At 39.1% G+C, this 18,577-nt stretch overlaps 1 protein-coding gene across 4 annotated transcripts in view; it reads right to left on the reverse strand.

Annotated features, from left to right (window-relative positions):
- The window catches only part of JAKMIP2 (janus kinase and microtubule interacting protein 2), a 158,157-nt gene that overhangs the window by 540 nt on the left and 139,040 nt on the right, over positions 1-18,577 (reverse strand). For 2 of the 4 annotated variants that reach the window (XM_010990340.3, XM_010990338.3), the window contains 2 exons: positions 17,248-17,318; positions 6,297-6,829 (listed from right to left, as the gene is read on the reverse strand). In XM_010990340.3, coding sequence (XP_010988642.1) covers positions 17,268-17,318 — 51 coding nt within the window. In that variant the 3' untranslated portion in view covers positions 6,297-6,829; positions 17,248-17,267. Of the gene's footprint in view, positions 1-6,296; positions 6,830-17,247; positions 17,319-18,577 lie in introns of those variants that run through there. The other 2 variants (XM_031449295.2, XM_010990339.3) reach the window with 2 other exon arrangements.

An 18,577-nucleotide genomic window follows, 5' to 3' on the forward strand; every position in this document is an offset into this window, starting at 1 on the left:
GGCCCTTGTTCTCAGTGTTTTTACAGTAATTATAGGCACAGATTACCAATGCCTTTTTGTTATAGAGCCTGTTGATCAATTCCAGTGACTTCATGTTTATATTTTGCATCTGTATGCAAAAATGTATCTGTTAAAAACATTTTTTACTGAAGTATCTTTGATTTATAATGTTGTGTTAGTTTCAGCTTGGTGTTCAGCATAAGGTGCTGCTATGAACAATGGAGTGGGTGCATGTATCTTTTCAAATTAGAGTTTTCTCCAGATATATGCCCAGGAGTGGGATTGCTGGATCATATGGCGACTCTATTTTTAGTTTTTGAAGAAATCTCCATACTATTTTCCATAGTGGCTGCACCAATTTACATTCCTACCAATAATGTAGGAGGGTTTCCTTTTTCTCCACATCTTATCCAGCATTTATTATATGTAGACTTTTTGATGATGGTCATCCTGACCAATGTAAGGTGACAACTCATTGTAGTTTTGATTTGCATTTCTGTAATAATTAGAGATATTGAGCATCTTTTCATGTGCCTGTTGGCCACCTGTATGTCTTCTTTGGAGAAATGTCTTTTTAAGTCTTCTGCCCACCTTTTGATTGGGTTGTTTGTGTTTTTTTTTGTTATTGAGCTCTATGTGCTCTTTGTATATTCTGGAAATTAGGTCCTTGTCGGTGGCATCATTTGCAAGTATTTCCTCCCAGTCCATAGGTTGTCTTGTCACTTTTTTTATGGTTTCCTTTCATGTATACATGGTTTGTTTCCCACATTAACTGTAAACTCTTTGAGGGTAGACCCACACATGCCAGGCCACAAGGATGAGCACACAGTGGGTGCTCATGTAGCACATACTTGTTAACTTGTTACATCTAGTGGGTCTGCAAGGTAGAGAAAAAAGGCAGGCAGATAAAGGAAAAGAAGCAATATCTAGAATAAGAATGGCAAATAGCTGGCAAGATTCTTTCCCAAACTCTTCTCAGAGCAGGCATGCTTATGACCATGGAGTGGATACCACCACCATTCAGAGTGGACAGATGAGAAGAAACCTATTTACTGTCCTTGTGGTGGAGTGTGTTCCCCACATCATGCAGATAGCCCTGATTTCCCTCACCTTGCTTTTCAAATGTAGGCTTAGAGTTGAGTTAAAACCAAACCCAACAAAAACCTATGGACAATGCAAGTAAAGTTTTAAAAAATGCAATTTGTTTTATTTTTATATAAACTAAAACACCAGTGCTCATTGATTCCTATATTAAATACATAAATTATAAAATAACCATTCATAAAACTTTACATACAATAAGTTGATTCCAATCTCTACGGTAATACATACAGAACATGTACATACTCGGTGTACTTCAGAGGATCATTCTGGCGAAACTCAGTCCATTTGTATTGTTCTTCCACTAATAAACAAGTGCTGAAGCAATATATGGAGACATGCTGAGATGGAGAGAAAGAACCCCAACTGAGGCAGCTGATTGGATGAAAGCTCTGAGACATTGACCCTGTGGCTGCGTTAGATACAGTAGACACCTGGGGAATTATGTATTCCCGAACACTGGCTCTGTACTTGAGCCCCTGCAGAATTGGACCTTGAAGGTTGGAACATGCATGGACCCTTGTGGAATGGGATCTTTAGCTGGTAAAAATATGGGACTTTGGGCTAATATTAATACTGTAGGCTGTGTGAATGCTTTTGCTCTTTCCAGAAAACTACTGGCATCACTTGAAGTCTAGTTTATGAGCATGGGTAACTGGAAAACCAGTGGGTAATTCTTTACCTCAGTCAACGACAGGAAATAGTAGTAATGGACAGAAGGTGGAGGAAAGGAAGAAGAGGCTGGAGACGAGCTCAGACACCAGATGCTAAACAAAAACATGAGGTGCCCAGCAGGATCAGAAAAACCCCTTTCTAAGTCCTGAATCCTAGGACCGAAGCGCAGATTTAGGAAGAACTCGCACCATCATGTTATGTACAGAATAAATATGTGTCTACACCTACGTCACATATTTGTAAAAGTGTTTGGTTTCGATCTGCCTCATTGTGGGAAGTCCTTATGGTTAAGGGGGGTGAATAGGCACATTTTGTGAGTTATCAGTCAAATAGGAGTGATGCTGTTATTAATGGATGCTGAGGACCTGCTCTTGGGAAATTGCATCACCCACACTTCAGTAAGTTTGTGGAGGCTTGACTGTAGGCAAAGCTGGACTCAAAGTTGCTTGTCTATGCCACTCCCACCCTTCAGAACTTTGATATCCCAGGATGGAAATGTAAGCATGAGTCCAAAGACCTCAGTGCAAAAACACAAAGATAAAAAACAGGGAACTTCACCCAATCAACCACCTGTACCTCTAAACTTGACACATTAGGTTGAATATAGCAAATTTAAATCCTCCTGTTTTTGCCACACTGTCCCTGGAAGTAGATCTCTAGTAATTCTGATTAAACATTGGACTTGGGACTCTCAACAATAGAAGATTTATTCAGGAAGAACTAAATGGCCAAACTAAAGGCAGCAAAAGAATATGAATCCACCTGGTACTGAAATGGGATTATAGAGGATCAACTCCAGCTTCTACTATGTCTGAATCTTCCTGCCAATATACCTGAGAGTCAGCCTCAAGACAATATATTATATTAAAATGACAAGGCAGCTAAACAGAATGGAATCTTTTCCCCTCAAGACCTTGTGACCTATTTTTTTCTCTTTAGAAAGTAGAAGTCCACTTACAGAGATGCTTGGGCCCATCCTGGAAGCATTAACTCATGACATAAGTAGTCACCTAAGATTTGCCTTGATTACTGATCTCTCAAGTTATACTGAACTTTTTCAAAATAGTAGATAAATATATACATATGCACACACATGTATATATATTCTGTGCCACTCTTTGACAGATCAAAAAATGCAGTTAAATATTTAAAAAATAAAATGTTTATGCTGCCCATATATTTGGGTGTAACACACATGATCCAATTATTTAAACATCAACACAAAACTGATGCGTATTATTTTTACAGTTTCTGTGAAAACCTAGGCAGGTTCAAAAGACATGCTTCATTTTAAAACAATGAACTTGGAATCACATTGAAGACACTGAACGTACAAATTACACAATGGGTTTACAGAAAAAGCTGACAATCAGTAGGTAAAAAGGAACACGTTTGCCAGAGATTTATTTGAAATTGAAAACCACCAGAGTAAGTTGAAATAAGATACTGTAGCAAAAATCATTTGGCAAAACTTCACTTCTTCTAGCACTAGTGGAGAACATATGTCCTCTTTCTACTCCACTGATGACCCATGAACCCTCTATATCATCTCTCCCCTCCTGGAGAACCATGCCACCTATGGGAGCAGTTTTCTGTGAATGGAAGAAAACTCAAAGCAGAATTTATTCTTCCACCCCTAAAACCTTCACTATTGGCAATAATTTCACTTATGTGACAGAAGTTAAAAGGGATATATTTTCAGCAAATTCTAGTATTTCCTAAAACAAAACGTGGGTGGCATTAAAAAAAAAAAGTCAGATGGTTTAAATTAGTAATAGATGCTTCCTAGTTTTATAGCCAAATATAGCCTTCTATTTCTTTCTCTTTTCTCATGAAAATTTTCCCATCCTGAATAGCTGTGCTATATTGGAGCTTTCATTTTATCTCAAACTATTTTTTTTAATATATTCAGTTATATTTATTTTCCAAGAGATGGAAATAACTCATTGGACAAATATGTCAGGATAGTTAAGATGCAGAAATTAAAGCAGAAATTAAAGATCAGAGTGGGGATTACCTGCTCTCTGTAACAAGTGAAGCCACAATAAAGCTCTCCATTATTAAGGAGACATTCATTTTACTCTTGCCGAATAGGCAAGGGAAGCATTCATTTAGATATGGTGCATTTCTGTGGATCCATGAGTGACTAGTACATACATGCACAGTTTTGCTAATGTTTTTATAATCATGGAAATGGATAAGAGTGACGTACTTATCAAAATATTTAGCCACATCCAATGATGTGTTGGGTATTATGAGTAAGACATGGTAAAAATAATCCCCTTTTAGCATAAACTCTTAAAGAAATTTGCTAGATATTAAGTAAAAATAGAGAATTCTGAATACCTTCCCCCATTCTTCCGCATCTTTCCCTAAACACATCTAAAGTTGCTTGAGATGGTCATCCTCACTGACTGGCATTGCTCTTGTATGATTTTGTGTATATGATACAATCAAATTTATAGCAGATAAGGTACATGATTAAGCCACATGATTTTTAGAAATGTTTCTGATCATTCAAACCATAGTCAGTGCTTGGATATAAAATTTAACCTACAGTTTCTTGGTGGGGAAAGCAAGATGAAGAGAAGAAAATTAGGTTTGGTGGAGCAGATGGAGTATGAATTTGTTCGGATGCACCCAGCAATGGCTAATGGAAGACGAGTAGTCTCAGGTATGGAAGAGTAATTGATCCTCTTCCAGATGTCCTAAGATTTCAAAGGGCTGGGTCAGACTGTAGTGGCACCCACGTTGAGACTGCCTGTCCAATGAATGTACTAGTCATACTTAATAGGGAACCTACCCAGCTGAAGAAAGAATCCCGCACAAGGATAGTTTTTTGGTGCAGTCCCAGTAGGTCACATCACCAGACCTTTCCCTAAAATTAAAGGGCTAATCAGATTAATTATGTGATACTCTCAGTTCACGCCAAGTCAACTTCAGGGCTAGCTCTCTTATGACAAAAGTGGGGTTTTGTGTGATGGCATGCATGTGCAGTAAGGAGAGCTGGGAGATGCTTATCATTGAAATGACACATTCTTGTATTTTGTTCACTGGCATGAGATGATCTATTCACTATAGATTAGTAGAGATCTTGATTCTGGATTGCTCCATCTTTATTGCTAGTAACGTCCCAGGTAGCTTGATGGCAAACCTTCAGTGCCGCAGTGCTTAGATTGAATCAAACTGAAGCACTGTTTTCTTAGCCAGGGAACTCTTTTTCTCAACACGAGAAAGTCAAATCTAGCCATCATTATAATTACAAAGCACTTTGTGCTACTTTAAGCACCTCTTGTTCCAGAATTGCAAAACAAAACAAAACAAAACCTTTATGAAAAAGCATTTTAACCTCATTTTGCAGATGAGGAAACTGAGGCACAGAGAGGTGAAGTGACTGGGCCAAAGATACCTGGGTCAGCAGTAAATATAAGAACAAAAAGTGGTTCCCCCCCCACCCCCCACCCAGTTGTAGCTTTTCTTGTACATTCTTCAATTATCCTTCTGGCTTTGAAGATGCCAGCGCTTAAAACTGCAGAGGAAGATACTGAACCCATGTAGGGAAGGATTTGTGTAGCATCTCATAGAAAGAGTTTCTGGCTCCCTACACACACTGTTACTGCATTGGAAAGCTAGCCCTGTAAATAAAACCTTGATAATCTGAAAAATTGAGGCTGTTTTGTTATCTACAGTAAATGAGGCTAAAATTAGCTTTTCAGGAACATTTATTTGCTCTCAGAACTGAATCCAAGACTCAGTATTACATAATTTAGGAAGAGTACCAGTCTTCTAATTGTCTCTTGGTAGAAAATGACCTTATCTGTAACACAATGTTACTTTTATATAAAAAAGTAGAGCTATCTTGTTGCGGTCAGATCTCTGGGGAAAGAAAATCATTATCAGTCTAAATGACGAGAGGTCAGAATGCTCTAAGCATATCAGGATACTTCTAAAAATAATCATGATTTCATTTAATAGTCACACCTCTGTGGCAAACTCAACTGTTGGTAGAAGTTTATCGCCTCTATTGTGTATCAAATCATATAACATGTTATTCGCAGGCAATTTTAAGCAGCCATTTGAAAACCAGTACTTTGGAAATGGAAACATTCAGAGATGCTCTGATGCTCTCTGGCCCTAGGGTCGTTGGCATTCTAAACAGGACTACGTCAGGGAGCTTGTGATTCAGAGCATCGTCTTCTTAATCTTCAGTACGGACGAGATCAGTCTGTCGTCAGTGGCGGACCACAGGTGTGACAGGAGGCCAGGGGAGCATGAACATCCGCTTTTCTTTCTCATGTTGTGTGCGCCTGGGTCCTTCCCCTTGGTTGCCAGTCTGGCCAGGGTCACGGAGATCCACTTCTCATCAGTCCTGTGCGGAGCGCCTTCCACAAGCTCCACCGTTTGCAGAAAAACACACCGGACACTGCTTTTCTTCCCACTCACGCTGCAGATGCCTCTGTTCCTGAGTTTTAAACAATAATAAAGACCGAAAAGCAAATCCCTGTAGTAAGAAACCAGACTTTTCAAATGAAACATTTTATTGTAAAGAGCTCCTCATAGGTATTCCTCGTGCTTCAACCCCCACCACCCTTTTTTTTTTCCTTTTGATTTTTTAAAATGATGTTTATTTCAGGACTAGTGTTTCCGTGGGGTGTGGTGTTACATTAAAATGATCCCCCTGCACAGCAGGGGTAGAATGTTTCTTTGTAACTTTGGTTCCATGCCCAAGACACATCTTTGCTTGATCAGCTGAAAATGGTTCCATTGCTGAACTTTTTTCCTTCACACGATATATGTTTATAGTTCTTTCCTTCTGGTTTGACGTATACATGTTTCATTAAATGCAGCATATATTGTCGATTTTCAACAGGGTCGTGTAGCAACTGTCAAGTAAGAAACCTTGAATAATGGCTTTAAAACACACAGCTGTAGTCCTGGCCACAGGGTAGTTCTCAGCTTTTGATCTCCCTTTCACTGCTGTAAACATTTCTGCCATCTTGGAAGGTTTAGAAGCATTTGCTTTTCTGGGGTCTCATCCGTGTTTTCGGTTTCTCTGTAAAACAGAAGGAGAAAGTCTTTAATCATCACTGCTGTCAACAGCTGAAACAGAAAAAAACACAAACTCTTTTTTTCTTTAAAGAAAAAACATTTTGTATTCTTTACCACCTGTTTGAACTGCATGATCTTGTGCAAGTTATATAAAGAAAGTCTCCAAGCTCAATTTCTTTCATTTAAAAGGAGAAACGAGAAGTATCTATTTCAAGGGTTGTTGCAACATAATGCTTGTAAAGCAGTGAACAGTTCCTGTCTCATACTAAGTGGCCTGAAATACTAGCAATTATCATGACTGCCCTTTTCTCTGGGGCTCACCATGCCCCCAAATATCAATTTAAGATGTTATTTTAAAAGCAGGTCTGTCTGTGCCTCTCAGCAACTTACTTTTATGTCACACTTCTTCCCCAACAAACGTTACTTAATGGCAGATAGTCTCTACCTCAAGGTCCTGACCTGAGGAGTCCTTGGGAATCCTGCCACCCAGATTTCCTGCTGGCCCCAGAGATACCCCTGAAAAGGTGCTTCCCTGGGCTATGCCAGTCAGGACTCCTAGCCCTGTTCTTTTTTAAGTCCATGCTTCTGGGTTTTCACTTGGGTAGAAGTTTAGGACATAACATTCTCTTCCAATAAAAGCCAGAAAATGGCGCAGAGGACATGTTATTATGTACTGCCTAAACATATGGCCTTGAGAGTCTGAACGACATGGGTGGAGAAAAATGGAATTTCCACTTTATGCCCGTGGACAAGTTATTTATCTTCACCAACCCTTAATTTCCCCATCTATAAAGATACTAATTCTGTAGCAGGATTTTACTAGCACCCCAGAAGTGGTGACCAAGATCCAAAGTAGTGGGAAAGTAGACATGAACACAGTACCTTAAGGATGCTTCCAGTCTACCTTACGGAGGCAAATTTGAGATTCAAAGAAATTGCCGCCATAAGTGCAAGTCAGAAACATTTGGAGTTCATATTTGCAGAGCCACTCTGTCTACTCCCAAAGAGTAGATTTACTGAGATGAAAGAGTGATGGAGTCACAGAGGAGAACTAGTGGGAAATAAGTACAATGGTTGGGATGAGAGTACACTGTGGTAGGGAATGGGGGGGGGGGTGACCAAAAGGCCCAGAGATTGATGGTCCTGGCACAAAGGAGACTCGCATTCTATTGCTCAAACACAGAGCCATGCTCACCCGCTGCTCATCTTCCTTTGTCTTTCTGGGCAGAGAACTGGAGAGGGATGGCACGGCAGAGACAGGGGCAGTAACTTCCTTCCCAGCAAGAAGTTGTGGCTGGTACCACCAATGATGGGATCCGGAGTGGCAATGGAAGAGTCTGGGCCCCAGCCAGGCAGGGGATAGTGCAGTGGGCATGCCCTGCACAGCTTCTGAAGACCTCACATACACATTCCCACAAATGGCCAGTCTTTCATCACCTCTCACAGAAAATACATCAAGAGCTGGTCAGTAACAGCCAGAAACACAGCATCAGCCACCAGGGAGAGGGCCACAACCACTGCCCATGGAGGTGAGAGGCAAGGATCACTTCCCCTCCTCCTCCTCCCTGCTCTCCAGAAGAGCTGAACCTTGGAGAGGGCAGAGGAAGGGACCTCTTAGAGTCGGGTGGTGAACCACCTTCTTCACCACTGGGAATGAGGGAAGAAATGAGATGAAACACAGTCTGATACTGAAGTTAAATTAGGCTAGACTTTCAAGAAGTGGAAGAGACTAAAACACTGGGGAACCATCTAAGATTTAATTAAAGGACGAGAGAGGGAAATAAGCAAAAGCCTTGTTTTGCTAAAAATAGACTGCATTCAGATTTACATCCACTGAGATGAGAGACCCAAAGAACCAGTCACAACTATAAAACTCCCAAAATCCCTGGTAAAGAAGGGAACTGACCTGAATAAAAGATGCATTAAGGTGTGTGTGTGTTTATATGTGCTCTCCCTCTCTCTCTTTAGATATATATACACACACATATATAGTGTGTTTTTATATATAAATACATAAGCAAAAAAGTTTTACTTGCAAACTTTCAATTTTTATAATCTGAGAGATAAATCCTAAATTCCGTTTCAAAGCACACACGCATCATTTCTGCCTGTCACAGCTGAAGCAAAGCCCATCGTTTGAGTAACACCATGCGGTTTTAAAGAACAAATGGACTTACAGGCAGTCTCCCAGAAGGTTCAATTTCTGCAAATTGAGTATCTGTAAAATGAACTATGATTTTCACAGCAAAGCTGAAGTTATTCAGACTGGCACTCTGAATAACTGAAGGGTTATCCAGTGAGTCCACCACAGATGACCCATTTTCAATAAGCTGAAGGTCAGCACCCTACAATTAAAACTGTACAGAATATAAACTCACCTTTGATTCAGAAGACCTTCTGGATATTACAGAACCTCAGGGGTTCTTCTGAATGGGTTGCTTAACAGCGCTGAGCTCTAAGTTTCCTCCTCTGCAAACAGTGATTGCAGCCATCACTTCTGAGAGTTTACTACACGTCACTAGACACCAAGTCAACGAATGCGGTGATGTCACCTCTGACTATGATCCTCGTATCCAAGTACCTGTCATATTGCCTGGTTCACAGAGGATACTTAGCAAACAGATGTTGAGATCAATTGATAGGCTACTTAACATTCACTGTTCTTCAGGGTTTTCTAACTGCTGGAAGGTGGTTTAGATCCTTTATGGACCACAAAACTAGAGGCATATAGATTTAACAAACTGTAGCTACAAAATTTTGGTCAACTAATCTTCGACAAAGGAGGCAAGAATATACAATGGAATAAAGACAGGTCTCTTCAGCAAATGGTGTTGGGAAAACTGGACAGCAGCATGTAAAACAATGAAGCTAGAACACTCCCTTACACCATACACAAAAATCAACTCAAAATGGATCAAAGACTTAAACATAAGACAAGATACAATAAACCTCCTAGAGGAAAATATAGGCAAAACGTTATCTGAAATACATCTCAAAAATTTTCTCCTAGAAGAAATAAAAGCAAGAATAAACAAATGGGACCTAATGAAACTTACAAGCTTCTGCACAGCAAAGGGAACCATAAGTAAAACAAAAAGACAACCTACGGAATGGGAAGAAATTTTTGCAAATGAAACTGACAAAGGCTTGATCTCCAGAATATATAAGCAGCTCATACGACTCAATAAGAAGAAAATAAACAACCCAATCCAAAAATGGGCAGAAGACCTAAACAAGCAATTCTCCAAGGGAAGACATACAAATGATCAATAGACACATGAAAAAATGCTCAATATCACTAATTATCAGAGAAATGCAAATCAAAACTACAATGAGGTATCACCTCACACCAGTCAGAATGGCCGTCATTCAAAAATCCACAAATGACAAATGCTGGAGAGGCTGTGGAGAAAGGGGAAACCTCCTACACTGCTGGTGGGAATGCAGTTTGGTGCAGCCACTGTGGAAAACTGTGGAAATTCCTCAAAAGACTAGGAATAGACTTATTGTATGACCCAGGAATCCCACTCCTGGGCTTATATCCAGAAGGAACCCTACTTCAGGATGACACCTGCACCCCAATGTTCATAGCAGCACTATTTACAATAGCCAAAACATGGAAACAACCTAAATGTCCATCAACAGGTGACTGGATAAAGAAGATGTGGTATATTTATACAATGGAATACTACTCAGCCATAAAAACTGACAACATAATGCCATTTGCAGCAACGTGGATGCTCCTGGAGAATGTCATTCTAAGTGAAGTAAGCCAGAAGGAGAAAGAAAAATACCATATGAGATCGCTCATATGTGGAATCTAAAAAACAAAAACAAAAACAAACAAAAAAAACCCACAAAGCGTAAATACAGGACAGAAATAGACTCATAGACATAGAATACAGACTTGTGGTTGCCAGTGGGGTGGAGGGTGGGAAGGGATACACTGGGATTTCAAAATTGTAGAATGGATGGACAGGATTATACTGTATAGCACAGGGAATCACAGAGGAAAAAATGTGATAATGAGTGTGTATGTGTCCATGTATGACTGAAAAATTGTGCTGAACACTAGAATTTAACACAACATTGTAAAATGATTATAAATCAATAAGAAATGTCAAAAAAAAAAGCCCCCAAACTGTAGCTAACCCCTGTTCTCTAGTCATCACAAATAACCCAAAATCATGAACAGTAGTCCCTTCTTCCTGATTTCCATCCATGCTTTTCACGGTAAAGGGCACGACCATCCAACCACTTACACTACCCAGGACCCGAAGGGCCTTTCCCAACACCTTTCAATCTATCAGTCTTTATATACAATTTATTGTAAAGTATTCGATAAATGGTAGCTGGTATTATTACTTCCATTTCACAGATGAGGAAGCTGATACTGAGGGTTGTTAGATAACTGGTCTATGAGAATCCTAGTGAAAAAGACAAATAATATGGAATGAAACTTACCTGAAGCCAGAGCACCAAGGGAGGCTTCCCTGCGTCCCTAATTTTACACTGAGATGGGAAGGACAAATGGACGTTAACTAGTTGACGGTGCTGTGCGAAACGGGGTCCAGGTAGACGAGAGCACATCTCCGAATGCATTATCTAAAACAAATGCTTGGTGTGTCCGAGGAACTTGGCTTTTAACGATCCTTTCTATGAGCCAGGGACGATGCTGGTTACTTTACTTATATAATATCACTTATTAATCATTAGAAAAACAGTAGATGCTATGACTTGCTAATTTTTTATATTGGGAAATTAATGTTTGGAGAGGTATAATAGTATCTATTCTGCAGGGTTGTTTAAGTATTACATAAAATAATGGACACCAAATGTGCTTTTTCAGTTATAAAACAAGATGTCCTCTTCTATTGTAATATCATCACTTTCATTAAAAAAGTATTTATTGATTGTCAGTTATCTGCTAGACACTGTCTTGGCATTTGGGGTACAAGAGTGGAGAAAGCATGTAAGGTCTCTGCCCTCATGAATTTTATATGCAATGAAGGAGAGATATAGTAATTAAAAAAACAAAAAGGAAACCCCGAAATGCATATAAAATTTGACCAGAAGTGAAATCTAGGAAGACTCTCCTGAGGGAATCACAAATGAGCTGAGATCTGGGGGATGAGCGAGCAGGTGTTTATTAGATAAAGCAGGAGGGAAAGTTTAGTTGTCCCTCTGTATCCACGGGGGCACGGGGGATTGATTCCAGGACCCCTTACCAAAACCCAAGGATGTCCAAGTTTCTTACAGAAAATGGTGAGCTGTTTGCATATAGCCTACTCACATTCTCCCGTATATTCTAAGTCATCTCTAGATGACATAATACAATGGAAATGCTATGTAAATAGTTGCCTGCATGTGGCAAATTCAAGTTTTGCTGTTTGAAACTTTATGGAATTTTTCCCCAAATATTTTCTATCTACCTTTGGTTGAATCCAAGGATGTGGAACCCATGGATACAGAGGGCTGACTGTATTCTGTGCACAAGGACTGTGGGTACAGACCCCTGTGGGAGGCAGGGGGAGTATGGCTCCTCATGGCAGATCCTGGAGCAACAGGAAACCTGAGAGGCTGTTTGCAGTTTGACCAGACAGGCTTTCTTGGCCACATTAAGGAACTGCGATTTGACCCTAAAGGAGATGCCTTCCCAAGGAAGGGGGGGCTGATTAGATTTGTGTTTCCTAAAATTTGCTTGGGCTGCTGTGTGAAGAATGAGTTATAAGAGTGTCTGAGGGGAAGCACTGACTCCAGAAAGTAAGGTGTCCCCATGATGGCGCTGGGGGAGAATATATTTGTGAATATATTCTTTCCTCTGTTCATTCATTCTTTAAGTTATTCTCCAAATGACAGATAAAGAACAGAGAGGATAGTTATCTTGGTATTAGATTGTTATGTTATCCAGGGCTCTGCTCTAACATGTCACAAATCTGCTTTCACATTCATTTACCCAGGTATTTATTTATTCATCCACCCATACTTCAGTCCGTCAACTAAAAATTTACTCAGCACCTAGTATATATGAGGCACTGTTACAGACTCCGAAGATACAATATACGACTAGATAAAGGCTAATGGATATATTTACACAAAGGAAGGGCCGATTAATTAGCATATAATGATGCATCAAATGGACTTCTTTTTTTAACCAATATAAAAGAATAGGAGCAAAATTCTCTTAAAGAACGCATACTGCAGAGATTGGTCATAAAGCCATTAACCCATAGGTCACCTACAGACAGGTATTAGTGGGAAGACGGATCGAAAAAAAATGTAAATGTAATAAGAAATAAACATTTGTCTATTTTAATGGAGAATTTGTGACTAGTCACTGTGGCGGTTTTTTATAATACAGCATTTATTGTTAAGTTTTTGGGGGATCAGAACAACAATACAGTATTAGGTGCCTTTTAACATGGTTTATAGTTACTAGGTAGGAAGTGAAAATATTGAGCTAGCCAGTTCAAGAATTCATGGCTGACACTAGAGATGTATCATCAAAAATGAACTAGTACATGGATGCAGAATCATGGTCACCTGTTATCTGTCTGGTCTTCCCAACTACAAAATGACCAGAGGGGCTGTGGTGTTCTTCACTGATCCAACCCTCCTAAGAAGAGGAGGATTTTCAGTGGGTCACTGTAACCTGCACATAATGGCTAAAACTGCTGATAGCTATTTCTGTACTCTTTCCATTCTCCTCTTTCCTTTGTCTTCCTCGGTAGATGTCTAACATGGAAGAATTAGTGGTACACAATTTATTAGCATAAAAGTACAGAATGTATGGAGGAAAGGGACACGTGAAAGAAATCAAGAGGTACAAACTTCCAGTTGCAAAATAGATGAGTCATGGGCATGAAATGTACAGCGTGGGGAGTACAGTCAATAACTACGTAGCATCTTTGTGTCACCACAGATTGGAGTGTAACTAGACTTATCTTAGTGATCATTTTGAAGTGAACAGAAATATTGATCACTAGGTTGTGTAACAGGAACTAACATAATGTTGTAGGTCAATTAGACTTCAAAACCAACCAACTAAACAAACAAACTCATAGAAAACCACAACCACCAGGTTGTGGTTACCTGAGGCAAGGGGTGGGGGGGGGAAAGGTACTGGATGAAGGCAGTCAAAAGGTACAAACTTCCAGTTATAAGATAAATAAGTACTGGGGATGTAACTTACAACATGATAAATATAATTAACACAGCTGTATACTATATATAAAAGTTGTTAAGAGAGTAAATCCTAAGAGTTCTCAGCACAAGAAACAAAATTCTTTCTATTTCTTGAATTTTGTATCTATAGATGATAGATGTTCACTAAATTTATTGTGATAATCATTTTGCGATGTATGTAGGTCAAATCATCATGCTGTACCCCTTAAAGTCACACGGTGCTGAATGTCAATCATATCTCAATAAAACTGGAAGAAAAAGATGAATGCGTGGGCAGATGGTATCTCTTACAACTACCTGGGGTTCCCCTGCTTACAGTAAAAGTCCCACTAGAACGCACGGAACTGAGCTATTTAGTCAGCAACCACCGAGAGCAGTCAGCGTGCTTTCTCGGGCGCCTTTAGCAGCTACTAGATCATTGACAACAATGACTTCGGTAAATGCTACAAGGAAAGAAGCATGAGTCACTGCATTTTAAGGAGGGTATCTTTATATATAATTTAAGTTAGTCTTTGGTTTAAGAGTAGAACATAAATCATTAATTCAGTAGGAAAAATATTTGTACAGTTATTTGCAGTATGTTTTTACTACCTGCCAAGAAGCCACACATTTTTCTTCCTTACTTCCTCCTGTCTCTCTCTTGCCTGCTTTGGACATATACATAGCATTAGTCACTCTCTGGTAATGTCTTATTCCGGGTATTTTATATTTATTTATTTATATAAATATTTATCATTATATATTTATATATAAATATATTATTATATATGATTATAATATATTATGTATTATATATTATTTATTTACATATATAAATATATATTATATATATAAAGTTTTATATATAAAGTTATATATCTATATAAAGTTATATGTCTCTATATAAAGTTATATATTTAATTGTTTATAATAATCCCAATTATTCTCTGAAAAGAGGAGATAAAGCGGTAACTACATTTTAGTTTTGGTGGTAAACTACTTGGCAGTACTAGAGGTTTTATTTTCAAACCTGTATATTTGCAAACTCAGTGAATGTGACAGCCAACTTGTTTTTTATACTACTAGCTCAGAGTTGCTGATTGTTGAACCATGTGCCAGTCCATGTGTAAGTCCTTTATATGCATAATCTCATCTAATTCTCTCAACATAATACCATGCTATAGTTAATATAATTAATCATAACCATCTTATGGAATAGGAAAACTGACCTCGGGCTAAACCTACCATCACACAACTAGTAAACGGGAGGATTCAAATGTAACAGGATGTTTAACTGCAAAGCCATACACTCTACACCACTCAGCCTTTTCCCTGTACATAATTTACACTGCCCAGATTCACAGTCATGTTAATTTACTATATTATTATTAATTACAATTATGTTTTTTTCATTTGACCATAACTAAGTGTCAATTATTGTGCTACTCTGGAGGGAAAAGCAAATCACATTTTGTTCATCTCTCAAGGAGTTACAAAAAATGGGAAAAAGTATGGAAATGAGCACATTGCAATTTCAAATCCCAAGAGCTAAGCAGGACTACACAAATCATAGAGGACACCTCCGACAGCTGATCTATATGCACATAAGTGATGCTGAAAATGTGAGAGAAAGGCCCTCCTCTTTCATTAGTGAGGTTGAAAGTGGACTCTGGTGTGAGGCTGGCTGGGTACAAATCCTAGTCCTGCCCATTGTAGCCGTGTGGTCTTGGGAGAGTCACATGCTGCAATTTCTCTAACTGTAAAAAATAAATAAGTAAATAAAAAATAAAAATAGCACCTACTTTCTAAGTTTTTTTTTTGAGGATTAATGTATCTACTGCTTAAAACAGCACCCACAGCATTAAATGTTAATCATTATTGATATTAATGTTCAAAGCTATTCACTTGCTAGCTAGTATTTGTAAGGTTTGAGGTTTCTTCCCTATACCACCCTAACTGAGTTTTATTTGCCTCACTTATTTATGGTTCTTTGTAGGGGAGGGCTGTTGGTTTTCTGAGGTTCCGGCCATGTTGCTCCTTTCCTAGAGAATCTCACCCACTTCTCTTTAGATAGTCTTATTCAGTTTAAGAGACTAAGTCCTCTTCTTGATGGGCTGCAAGGCTACCCTTCTTGTCAGACAAAGGATCACTTTCAGTCCAAAAAGAAAATTCTCGGAGGAAGGAATAAGCCAGGGAGTTGGTTATATGGGCAGACTTTCTGGGCGTGTCTGCTTAACCCCTTCCTTGTGTCAGGTCATGCTAATGAACTTTTGCTTGTCTGCCTCACACCCAGGTAACAGAGCTGAAACCCACGGAGGAGAAAGTTTCCTCTTCCATTTTTCAACTTGCTACAGAAAATGTCACATAACATGAGGTCCAGGAAACATCCCTGTATAATAGAACCTAAGAGGATAACCAAAGTTGACCCAGACCACGGGAAAGGGACTTGGAAGAGCAGCCAGCCTTCTTCATTTTACAATAATGGTATTAAGGTTTGTGGTTTCTGGACCTGGGTAGACGTCAGAATCACCTGGTGCGCTCAGTAAAGACACAGATCAATCCTTGCCCTCCACCTCTCTCACCCTCTGTCTCGTTCCCACGGCCAGGAATCTGCTTCATTAAATCGGAGGTAAGGCTTTGGAATCTGTGTTTTTAATAGCATTGGGAATCACTGCCTAAGATCTTTTATACATATATTTGTGAGACCTGGGTTTGACAATTTAGTAATGATAAGACTCTTCTTTTTTGTTCTAAGTTGACATTGCAAGTTACCTTATTTTAAAACAAGATCCATTTTCACTAAATAGCCTGTTTTCCTGAGTCCTGATGAAAAGGGACTAGGAGAAAGGGTCTAAAAAAGCAGTCATTTTTAACTTGTTAGATTTACAGAAGCAGAATTTTCAAGCTGGAAGATACACCAAAAATATGTTCATATTTCTTCACTTTGCAGATAGAAAAGCAACTCATTCTATGTAATGAGACTACAGTGAGAATACACAGATCCAGAGACATCATGACCCCCCAAAGCAAGGCAGTTAACTAGAAAAAAGTTCTTGATATCCCTCATTCTTCATAGTTGTTTTATTTCTTTAATCATCATCCGAACTGACTGGATCTGTTTCTCATTTTTATGGCACATTTAAGCTAACCAAACCAACTGTATTTGTTTTTTTTAAAAACACGAGCATAGAAACCACAGGCAGCATCCTTATCCAATATCTCTTAGAAGCACATTTTGAGAAGTAAATGGAATCTTACCTGTAAGAGGCACCTTGACATCAAGGCCATAGAATAAAGGCAAGAGAGAAGAACAAGAATAGAAACAGAAACTGCAGAAGAAAAAGAAGAAGATTATGTAAATCTGAATTTCTGCAGTGCCATTCAGGTAGTACAAAACCTCAGCTTTTCCACATTGCTCAAATCTGACCATTTCTCATATACACACCAAGTACCTTTTGTTTCAAAAAACCATACCTTTTATTTTTCCACTGGTAAAGAAATGCAGTGAATAACTAGTGTTCAACTCACATCGACTCATACGTTTTAGAATTCTGAGGGGGCCTTACAGGTGATTGGTCTAAGCTCCTACTTTTATAAGAGAGAAAAATAAGCACAGAGCAGTTAATCAACAGACTTAATTTCATGGTACAGTGAAGCCTAGTGCTCACACCTCCTGAGTCCTACTCTATTACATGCTATTGTCTCTATTTTTAATGTGTGAGAGGGTAATTAAAATCTTTTTAAATGATCACAGCATACACTTAAATCACTCAATGCTATCATTGTCTGGCTAATGTGTTAGGTTTTAGGACTAAGGCACAGTAGGAAGAATATTAATCTGCAGGGTAAACACATGCTCAACTCTCCTCAGGGGGTCCTCCTGAGAGGGAACTGGAACAGTGTTAGTAATTACATCAGGGCAACAGGTATAAACTGTGTCTGTCCCGGATGAGTGAGGCTATGTGGTCATCCTATTGGTATGAAATATGCTTTTAACAGCAATGGACACTCCAGGTGGTGACAGGATGACGCTACCCCAGCCTGTCACGCTTCTGAGCGAGGTTTCTCCTTGTCTGACTCATAGAAGCTAAATGGAGTCTGACTTGTCTCTCGTCACCAAGACCCTTCACCAGAGAAGCAGATAACTTGGATGGAAAACACACTTGTGGAGGGCTGGTATAAAACCAACTGTGTACTAAATAAAATATCACAGGCCAGATCGGTTTTTTCAAATACTGGCTTCCTTGGTGATTTACTCTTGGAGCCACAAAGTCTTTGGCCTTATCACACTTCAGGGGTGTTCTGTTGGACACGACATCTTTGAATAGGGTCCTATGTGGTCGTCTCATACTGGGCATGTTATTTGCATATTTCCTTTTTTCTATATTTTATTTATTTATTTTTTGTTTGTTTGTGGGGGGGAGGTGATTAGGTTTATTTATTTACTTACGTATTTTAATGGAGGTACTGGGGATGGAACCCAGGACCTCGTGCATGCTAAGCACACACTCTACCACTCAGCTGCATCTGCCCCCTTACATATTTCTTTTAATGCCATTACTTAGAAGGCACTTGCTTCAGTGTGCCA

Source organism: Camelus dromedarius, chromosome 3 (assembly GCF_036321535.1).
Source record: "Camelus dromedarius isolate mCamDro1 chromosome 3, mCamDro1.pat, whole genome shotgun sequence".
NCBI lineage: Eukaryota > Metazoa > Chordata > Mammalia > Artiodactyla > Camelidae > Camelus > Camelus dromedarius.